This window comes from Pyxicephalus adspersus, chromosome 5, assembly GCF_032062135.1.
Source record: "Pyxicephalus adspersus chromosome 5, UCB_Pads_2.0, whole genome shotgun sequence".
Taxonomy (NCBI): domain Eukaryota; kingdom Metazoa; phylum Chordata; class Amphibia; order Anura; family Pyxicephalidae; genus Pyxicephalus; species Pyxicephalus adspersus.
The window spans coordinates 68,076,996-68,088,344 of record NC_092862.1 but is presented as its reverse complement, the minus strand read 5'-3'; the positions used below and the strand labels follow the sequence as shown (position 1 = coordinate 68,088,344).

At 38.9% G+C, this 11,349-nt stretch overlaps 1 protein-coding gene across 1 annotated transcript; it reads left to right on the top strand.

The window, feature by feature from the left end:
• The first annotated feature begins 7,457 nt into the window (after nt 1-7,457).
• MC4R (melanocortin 4 receptor) lies at nt 7,458-9,861 on the top strand. The gene has a single exon (XM_072413335.1). The coding sequence runs from the start codon at nt 7,625-7,627 to the stop codon at nt 8,723-8,725; it is 1,101 nt and encodes a 366-aa protein (XP_072269436.1). The 5' UTR covers nt 7,458-7,624; the 3' UTR covers nt 8,726-9,861.
• The last annotated feature ends 1,488 nt before the right edge of the window (nt 9,862-11,349 follow it).

Here is an 11,349-nt window from a genome sequence, read left to right as displayed (position 1 = left end):
TACAGGGTGCAGGATAAGAGGAGGCCGGTGTCATTTGGTTTGTTGCAAAGGTTGGTGGGGCAGCTGGGGGCAGTGTGTACAAGCCAGTATGAGCAGGTGTTGTTTAAAGGGGCGTTTGTGTTGGCATTTTTTGGTGCTATGCGGATCAGTGAGTCGGTCAGCCCGTCGAGGATTCGACCGGGTGGAGTTCTAGTGAATGATGTGGTGTGTTCCAGGGAGGAGGTGAGTATGTGGATCAGACGTTCAAAGACGGACCAGAAGGGTAAGGGTTTGTTGGTGCGGGTATTCAGGTTGGGGGACGGGTCGGGGGTTTGCCCGGTGGCGGCAGTGGGTGAGTTGCTGAGGGTCAGGGGTTGTCAGGGTGGTCCTTTGTTGATGCATGAGAATGGGTCATTTTTGTCGCGGTTTCAGTTTATTGCGGTCTTTAAGAGTTGTTTGCGGTTGCAGGATCTTTCAGGGTCGGGGCTGCTACGGAGGCAGCTAGATGGGGTTTGGGGGACGAGGTCATTAAGCGGATTGGGAGGTGGGAGTCCAATAGGTTTAGGTTGTATGTTAGGCCTCATTTGTTGTGAGCAGGGGGGAATGTGCCGGGGAGTGTCAGATGGATGATAGAGTGTCGGGCATGGGGATGGTTGTTTTTTAATCTGTTTGTTTTTTAGGTTCTCAACGTTGCTTGGTGTGGATTGTCGGGCATTCCTACGTCTGGTGGGGAGCCAAGAGGGCAGAGGTCCGACCAGATGGGCGGCAATTGGGGTTTTCTCGGGCGGAAGTTTTGGTCCGCTGGATTGGAGTACGAGGGATGCTGTGGAGCCCGATGGTCCCAGAGATTCGGAGGTGTGCAGCGCTGGATAGAGCGCCGGACGTCGTGGTGATGCACGCAGGCGGGAACGATCTGGGGAAGAGAGCCATGAAAGGTTTGGTGCGGGATGTGAGGCTGGATGTTTTAAGGTTGAAGGTTGAGTTTCCGGGGACCGTCTTTGTTTGGTCGGACATAGTGGCGCGGTCGGTTTGGAGGGGGGCCCGGTCTGTAGTGGGTGTTAATAAAGCTAGGATTAAAGTCAATAAAGAAGTGGGCCGGTTTGTTGCGAGGAATGGGGGTGTGGTGGCCAGACATAGAGAGTTGGAAGAGGATACATCGCGGTGTTTAAGACAGGATGGTGTATATTTGAACGATGTGGGGACGGATTTGTGGTGTCTGGGGCTACAGGATGGAATACAGAGGGCGATCAGGGTGTGGAAGGGCGCACAGATGTGAGGGGTCCCACCTGTGCGCTGTGGCGGTTGAGGTCTGGTGAAGGTAAGAGTTCTAGGTTTAATTATGGTTGGGGGGGACACCCAAGGTGGTGAAGTAATCCCCCCCCTCTGGCAAGTGGATTAGTGGAGGCCCCCGAGGTGGTGCTGTGCTGCTAAGGGGCCAGGTTGGTTTGGTGTTTGGTGGTTATGGAACTGTGGTGGCGTGGCGGACTTTACCTTCTGGGCCTGCAATCTAGTCGTTTGGAAATTGGTTGGTAATGAAAGGGTTAATTGAGTTATAGGTTGGTTAGGTGAGATTAGGGGTTAATTGTTAATGGTGTGTTAAATTGTTATTTAAATGTTATGTAAATGTTATTTAAATGCTATTTAAATGTTATTTATTGTTGTTGGTTACTTAATAAATATGCTAAAATATGATGTAAGTTATGAATATTAATAGAGGTTTATGTTATTTAAATAAACGGCTGCTTGCCAGCCATTTAAATCGCATTTCAGGTGTGGACTTTTATTTGAGTTAAGGGATGGTTAAGGGGGTGGGGGCTGGCAAGGGGTGGAAAGAAAAGGTATGTATGTTAAGGGGGGGAATAGCTTCAAGGCAAGCTACGAGCTACCCTGGTCATGGACTTAAGGTGCGTACACACTTCCAATTTTTATCGTTCCAATCGAACGACGAACGATCGATTGGGCAAAAAATCGTTCGTAAAAAAGTAACCAACGACGCCGACGAACGAGGAAAGTCGCTGGAAACGAACGACCGGACCGACGGATCGGATTGGACGACGATCGTTGAACATCGTTCGTGTGTACGGTCGTTCGTTGATCGTCCATGTTCAGAGCATGCGTGATGAACGAACGTCCGTTCACTTTCCTGTCGTGCACATAGTTCCTCTATCGCTCAAACGATCGTATCTATTGTGTGTACAATATCTACGAACGATCGTGTCGTTAACTCTATGTGCAGGATCGGTGCTATACGATCGTTCATATATATCGTGCATGAACGTTCGTCGTTCGTTTTCCAACGATAATAATTGGAAGTGTGTATGTAGCTTAAGTGTCTAGTTACAAGATTCCCCTTGTCTCCTTTTTAAGTTTCTTTTTGTAAAGCTCAACCTTAAACTGGGCTCACCCTTAAACAAGCTGGTGAATCTGGTTTTGTGATTTGCTGTAATTAGAAATGCTTTATGGTACATATGGATACTATGTTTTCATAGCCCTAGATGAACACTTCTGGTTGTCTAGCATCTATTAATCAAAATAGTTTTAAAATTCAATTTACCCTAAACTTTAGAAAATGTTTCAACCCCAATTGCTGTCTTTCTTTGTCTGTGGTGCACAATATTCACAATGACCACAGAGTTAAAAAAAAAACATGTTTGATCACTATGATTGAGTTTCATAATGTTTAATAATTAGGAATCACTCATTATTAGATTTATTTTTAGCTTTGTCTGGACTAAATATTCAATCTGCTACTATCCATATGAATTTTATGTTTTAGCTTGGGAAGGATTTCTATACATTTTTGCACTTTTATATTTATTTCTGCATTTTTAATTTTGCATTGACGCATAGGCTTTTGTTGTTGTTAACATTCCATTTGAAGAAGCTCCAAATGGCTATGAATTACCTTGGAACAATGGCAACTATAGGTTGCTTCAAGTTGTTAAGATGAATGTTTTAACTTTTCCCTAGTCTTTGTTGGCAGATGTAATGTTTCCATCTTTGTAAAAATATCTCCTTGGATAACAGAAAGAAAATAACTGGAGTATTATAGGTTACTGACATTTGTTCTAATTAGCCTTTACTTGCAGTGTATCAAGAAAAGTGATAAAAAGGAAAGTTAAAACCCAAGTCAGAGCACACTGTACAAAGTTTTTTAAAACCTTTAAAAATATAAAATATATTCAAGAAATCCACATCATTATGTCAAATTTCTGTGAAAATTTGGATAAATCCTCACTGACCACACTTGGTAATTTTGCATAAGGAAAAAAAGATCAGCCACTGTAGTTGAGCAAAATGGCCCCAATCTGTCACTATTTATCATAAAGGTTTCTTTATGAACCCACTTTCACATTTAAATCTGATGCAGGTCTACAAGTGTCATCCAAGCTGAAAATCCAAATAAAGAGTCATGCAGTAAAACTGAACATCTTTGATATTACTAACCAGTCACACGTAGTAAAAAACCTAATATATGATACAATATGAGGTACAGTCAATTTATGGGTCAACCACCTAGACATTACTTATTCCAAGGATTATGGAACATTGGATTTTTGTCTGCAAACATAGTTAGAATTTCCTATCCTAAAGGGTTGTTTTTAATTTTGTTTTATGTATTGTTTTAACATAGAAACAATTGCAGTCACAAAGAAAAAGTTAAGTTACTCCATGTGTTGCATTTTACAGAAAGTAAAATTCTTAACTTTTTTTTTTTTTATAGAATCTCGCGATCCGTGATAAACACACCCCATGCTCGGTAAAAAAGTGATGCATAAACACACCACACAAAAAACGTGCACTGGGGTATTATCTAAAGAGGAAGGGCCACCATTTTCCTCAGACCCTCCGAAGCGAAGACGAGGGCTGAGTATTGAGCCCACCCAGCCGAAACTGGGATGGACTTTCTTGCCCCCCTGGCCAAAGCCAGAGAGGGGCTTTTTCTCTATGGGACCGCCTAAGCAGGTCTTAACAGATACTCAGCTGGGAGCTCTCCCGAGGAGACACTCCCACTAAGGGAGAGCGCCTGGTTGTTAGGCCAAGGCACTCTCCAAGACGTTAGTTCTAGCCCATAAGGGAATTTCACCCTCCATCAAAGTAAAGTGGCAACAAATACCACACCAATGACAGTGACGAACATAAAAATACATTAAAAAATAACTGCTCAGTGCATAACACACTGGGCAACAGTTTTAAAAATTGCCCATCCGCACTAGCCGCAGCTAATGCAAAATAAAGCGATGTGCCGAATCAGCTAAAAAAAAGGGTGTGTACGGTGCACATTAAACTCGGTGGGTTCCCAGGCTCAGTAATTTTAAGGTGCCCTTGGATCGCCACCCCAGGGGTACTACACTCAGGAGCGAGATCCGACCGCTTGTCAGACCAAGTGGCAAGACCAAGCTTTCCCTGCACCAACCAGCGGGTCAGTCTGCAAGTGGGTGCTCCTTCTCAGGGCAGGCCCCACGCCTTCTCCGGGGGGGAAGCCAGCAGAATTAGCATGGGGCGGCCCCTTACAGAGCAACACCAACAGGCAGACCGTCCTTAACAGAGGTACTTGTGCACTGCATTCTTGCCAGGAATGCCAGTGCCGTTCCACCCTGATCACTGGAAGGATTAGGTACTACACTTGATCTTAGTCAAAACGCTGAGAAGCGAAGGATTATCGAACACTGGATTTTTGTCTGTAAACATAGTTAGAATTTCCTGTCTTAAAGGGTTGTTTTTAATTTTGCTTTATGTATTGTTTTACCATAGAAACAATTGCAGTCACAAAGAAAAAATTAAGTTACTCCATGTGTTGCATTTTACAGAAAGTAAAATTCTTTACTATTAGGAAGCTGTATTGTAGTATCCACTTTTACATATCTGAACATCAGTGCATAAATTGCATTTATATGTGCCTTTAGACTCATTTCACACTTGCATGCCATTTATGTTCTCACTCCACCCTTTCAACTGCTATGTGTGAAAAAGCCATTCAATTGTTTTGACAAATACAGACTTAATTGGTTAGAGGGCAGTGCAGTTACTTGTAGAGCTTTGCATTTTGTAGAAAAATTATTTATGTTTTCCGCTGTGTATCTACTTGCCTAATTTGATCAAAGGTGATTCTCTTACCTATTCTAGTGTATAGGAGAAGCTATTCAAAAACCTAGGGACAAATTGCCAACAGAAATATACTATTAGGGACTGACCAAAACAATTGCTCTTTACTAGAAAATAATTAGATTACATTATAGCCAGATATTTAGGAAATTAAATAAGAGGAAACTGGGTTAAAAAAACTAAAACAATGAGAGGATTAAGTTGTTAATGCGTTAAGTAAAAGGTTATTAGGCTTGAGAAAAATGACTTTTGGATATAAAACAAATATCTAACTAATTCTCTATCTCTCTCCTTCTTTTAATTCCCTGTATTAGTTTACAGGATAACAGTTACGTTTATATATAGGAGCAATATTTTCTTTACCCTATATTTCAAGTTTTGCTTACTGAGGTTATAACAGGTGTTGGTTTCAAGCATAAACTAACATGGGCTGTGGTTTTAATTTACATTTTGCTTATTTTATAAGGGATGCAGTCAATGAATAAAAAAAATAGATTGGAGATCTTTGGAGCTGATTACTGTGGGGAAAAAAGGGTTTCTTTCTTAAAAGTGTTTATTGTCTTTGGACCATTGTCTAAAGGCCATTTCAAAAACATTGCGGGAAAGTAAGAAAGTGATCTATCTATCCCTGTTAAGAATTTTTTTCAAGTATTTTGCCAACCCCAAAATTAAAGTATTGGACATGAAATAAGATAGCGAAAGCAGGGGTTTTCTTGTGGAAAATGTAGATATATTAGGTTGTGGTACATCATATAAAACACATATAGCTGTATAGCACATATGTATACAAATTATTATTGGTCGTTCCCATTAACAACTTCTTGGGAGGTGTGACCTATTAGCTAGACAGAGGGTCCCTAATTATTAGAATAGCGAGTAGAAATGTCTTGTATCCCGACGCTGTTCGTCTGATGGCTTCCTCAGGAGATATATATATATATATATATATATACCAATATGCTCAAAGTCAATGGTATACAATATATATTTTTAAAAGGATATCGTGTTGGTACACATATTTATATACCTATCTATATCATGATACAGCTACCTTCCTAATGTTTCACTTGTCTGCACCCACTTTTGTCGTATAGGACGCACTAACTTTTCCCCCCCAGTTTTGGGGAAGAAAAAGTGCGTCTTATATGGCAAAAAATACGGTATGTCATGAACTTCACATCGTTGATTATAACCTTCCTAGTAACACCAGCCTTAGAACATAAGTTTGATCTCAAATATTTTATAAATTTACTCATTCTCGGACACACATATATCCTTACCTTTACAACCTCTGTGTACTAACACAGTTTGCTTTATTTATGCATTTATTGACATTTGATTACCTTTGTGAACTTGGATACTCTTTTACAAATATGTATTGTATACCATTGGCTTTGAGCATATTTGTATATATATCAACCCTAGGTATTTATATGTTACCTTCATGTAAAGCTCACAACGTTCTCCGCAAATCCCCTGAGGAGACAAAAAGCATCTGGATATGAGACGTTTCTACTCGGCCATCTCTTAGGGACCCTCTCTCTAGCGAATAGGTCGCACCGCCCATAAAGTTGTTAATGGGAACGACCAATAATAATTTGTATACATATGTGCTATACAGCTATATGCGTTTTATATGATGTACCACAATTTATATACCTACAAGATGTATTGCCCTTTTTGGAGTAATTGATTATTTAATTTAAAAAGTGTTTTTCCTGTTTCTTGTACTTATTTGTTTGATATACTTTTATGTATACTGTACCTTTTTAGGTCAACTAGAATATTTTTGAGTAATGTTTGCCTATGAAGGAAATGAATGTGATATGGTTTGGTACTATGATTTGTTATGGTGTTTCCTGTTTTTGACCAAAGATAGTAATTTATTTGATACTTTTGTTTCCAAGTCATTTCCAGTGTTATGATCAATTGGCTAGTATTTTCGCATTGTTAGAGATGTACTGAGGCTTAAGATATTTTTGCCATTTTCTACATCTTCTGAAAAAATTCACAATGATTTCACACGTCCTTGATTCTACAGTATTTTAAGTATAAAAACCTTAGACTTATTGTTTCACTCACACTGCACAGTGTTCAATAGACTGCTGTGAGAGATAATAGAAGGTAAGAGTTGCTTTCTCTCACTACATTTTTGCCTTGGGTGATGACAGAAAATAGTACAGCATGAAGTGGCTTGAGATTTCCACTGCTGATTGTGGAATAATTACTTGAGACAAGCTTCTCTTCATTTTGATTGGCTACCGGGCAAAACAAAGGTGGGGGCTAGTTCTTTTATTGTGTTTTACACGCTGTACAAAATCATCTGCTATCAGCCGGTAAACTGGTATATGCTGCGTAACTGAATTCTGCTGTTCATTACAGGAATACTTTCTACATAAATGAATTAATAATTGCACAGGAGACCAATATCTTGAGGGTGAAAAGAGAAAATCTGAAGCATTACTGACACAATGGTGATGGATGGATGATGTACAGGGCAGAAGCTACTGAAGATCAGAGACTGGATGTATAACAAGCAATGCTTTTATCTGGAATTATTCTACATGACATCCTAACCATCAGTATAACCGTATATGAAAGAAAGAGTTTATCTTATCCAGTGACTGAGTACAACATGAATGTAAGCCATCATCATCACCATCATCACAGGCTGCATTTAATGCACATGAGAAATCACAGTTTTGGTTTGCATATTGGAGCCAATGAAAGCACTGAAAAGAACCATCCTTCTGGAGGATGCTATGAACAACTGTTCGTCAAACCTGAAGTGTTTGTAATCCTGAGTATTGTGAGCCTGCTGGAAAATATTTTAGTAGTGGCGGCTATATCTCGAAACAAGAACCTGCATTCCCCTATGTATTTCTTTATCTGTAGCTTGGCTGTAGCTGACATGCTTGTGAGTGTGTCCAATGGATTTGAGACTGTTGTGATAACTCTTTCCAGTTATACAGATAAAAAGGCACAGCACCTCATTGAGAGCATTGACAATGTCTTAGATTCAATTATTTGCAGCTCCTTGTTGGCTTCTATTTGCAGTCTGCTCTCTATAGCAGTGGACCGGTACTTTACTATTTTCTATGCTCTTAAGTATCACAATATCATTACAGTGAAGAGAACATTCATAATTATTACATGTATATGGACAGCATGTTCAACCTCTGGTGTGTTGTTTATTGTATATTATGACAGTAATGTGGTCATCATTTGTCTAATCAGTATCATCTTCACTATGCTTGCACTGATGGCCTCTTTGTATGTGCACATGTTTATGCTAGCCAGGTTACATATTAAAAGGATTGCGGTTCTGCCAAGGACAAACGCCATACGTCAAGGCGCTAACATGAAAGGAGCTGTCACACTGACTATTTTGCTGGGAGTTTTCGTAGTTTGCTGGGCTCCTTTCTTTCTGCATTTGATTTTCTATATCTCCTGTCCCCACAACCCTTATTGTGTATGTTTTATGTCACACTTTAATATTTATCTTATTCTTATTATGTGCAATTCTGTCATTGATCCTTTTATTTATGCTCTGCGTAGCCAGGAGCTCAGGAAAACTTTTAGGGAAATGATCTGTTGCCACTGCATGGCAAGTTTTTGTGAACTTGCAGGCCGTTATTAAAAGGAATAGGAATTGGTTATGCTGTTCAGCGAGAACAAGTCGCCAATGGGGATCTGTACTACTACTTATCTCCGCAACTGTTATAATTGTTTAGTGTTTCTTCTAACATTTAATTATTCACATGCATTTACTCCGTTTTTTAAGCAAAAGGTTGAGGGTCTTGCTTTAAGGTCATCCCATCTCCCAGCTCTCCCAACAACCCAAACAGTATATTAGTAATCATCCCAGAGTTCAGACTAGGAACAGAAGAGTAAACAGTCAGTTTCTAACAAATGCCCATCTGATTGATTCTCTTTAATATCCATATGTAGCTGACTGCAACATGTTACTTTTCCAAGCTTAGAACAATTTTAGGATCTTATAGATTTTCTAGAGATGAAATATGTAGTCTGTCATTTAAACTGAAGTGTAATACAAATCACTTAAAGAATACATGTCATGAGATTGGCATTAAATGTTTTTTTCTACATTGTATATTGGTCTACTGGTGACACTAAGGATTGTACATTTTACTTTCTCTCCTGATGCTTAAATTATTGAGGTTTTATTTGCAGTTTACTATTCTGTTATAGATGTCTTTTATCCCTTTTTAGTGGTTTTTACATTTTAGGAAGGTCTAATGCTTGCTTTCCTACAATATTGTGGGACCAGGCATCCATTTCTTTATCCTAATGCACTACACATTGAACACCTCTTGAAAAAGAACGTTCTCCTTGATCATGTGCCTTAGCCTTCTCATCAACCCAGCTATGTTTAGCAATTTCTCATCTCCGCTTTCCTAGGTGAGTGTTACTATGCAGCTCAAGAGTGCAGGTACTATACCTGCAATTTCCTTAGTTGCAGACTGCTAATCTTAGCATTATACTTATAAGGAATCAAAGACTCTTCATTTAGTTCCATTTTCTGTGTTAAATAAAATGAAATACTTTATTCAAATCAATTCATTTACAAGACTTTTCTTTTTCCTGCACCCTCTTCTACATTTACATTTTAAGATCAATCAAAACATATTTTTGCTTTTAAAGAAAGTGAGGAACGTTTCAAAGCTCTTTCAGTTTTTTCCCATTGGATGAAATTTCCTATTTTTTTATAATGCTATTTACACATAAAGGTTCCCAATGGGGACCAATACAGTACTAAAATTTGACAGAGGTAAGGGTTATCTGGAGTTTACACTTCTGAAAAAAGGTTTCATGTGTTGGACAATATGATTTGCAATGTTACATAAATACACATATGACAACACCTATCTGCTTAGCATGTGATATAAATATTGGTGTTCAGATTGTACAGGTGTTGGACCCCTTTGAGCCAGGGTACAGGTTCTCCTTATAACAAGGGAATGTAGTCATCTTTAATTTTGTTTTTTTGTTTCTGATATTAATCTTACAATACACCTGTAAGTATGTGATGGTAATGACACACCGGGGAGAACAGTACACTCTAAATAAATTACTGACACTTTCAGAGCATGTCTAGGTGCACTTCTGTTTCCGGTGGGATGGACCTATCATCATGATCTATAACACTGACCATGTCAAGGACCTTCTTGAGCCTAAAAAAAAAATAAATAATGAGCTTGTTTGAAAAATTAAGAGTGCCTCCACTGGCTCCATTCTTATAATGTGACAATGAAATCTAACACACATTAAACTAAAACTCCAAATAGAACAATCTTTTCTACTTTTATATAGAATGGATAGTTGCTAGAAACTTCAACAAGGTTTTCTTATATGGGTGTGTTTCAATTGGAAGGAGTTCACCTATTTTGTCCACATGACTATTGGAATTATTACATATGTACATAACTGGTACATAAAATATAGGGGGGGGGGGGGAATTTTATAATTGACCAATGTCATATGAAAGTAGTAGAAGAGAAAATGTTTATTGTAATTCCATGCAGCACCACTCCTAAGCACTTGTGACTCCTAAACATATATGTAACTCATAAACTTTGTGTCATCAATCAGCTCCATAAAGCAAAGGCAGACAGTTTTGTGGAGAAGAAGCTAGAGTGTGAAAGGACAACATGACCCAGGCAGAGCATCAAAAAAACTAGGTCCTACAGGTGGCCCTTTTTGCTGTAGTAAACTATATATATATATATATATATATATATATATATATATATATAGTTTCAATACAGAAAGGCAATTGGTATAACATTATTTTTCATATTTGATAGTTTTTCTGGTAAAAATGGGAACAAACTCTTGCTTGCTACACTAAATACATGTTGAGACGTCCCTGATGCCTGCTCTCCGGAACTGTGCCAGACGTCTACAGTGCTGCCAGAGGAAGGCTGACCTATATATATATATATATATATATATATATATATATATATAGTTTCAATACAGGGACTGCAGTACACTGTTTGGCCACTGATGTTTTGATGGGGCTGTTCTGCATAAACAGCGGTTAGGTCTGCTTGCTACACTAAATACATGTTGAGACGTCCCTGATGCCTGCTCTCCGGAACTGTGCCAGACGTCTACAGTGCTGCCAGAGGAAGGCTGACCTGTGTGTGGAAATGAGTATAAAACTTTTTTTGAAAATCCGGCACACCTCAGGTCAGTATCAAACTGTATAACTATTTATATATATATGTGTATAAATAT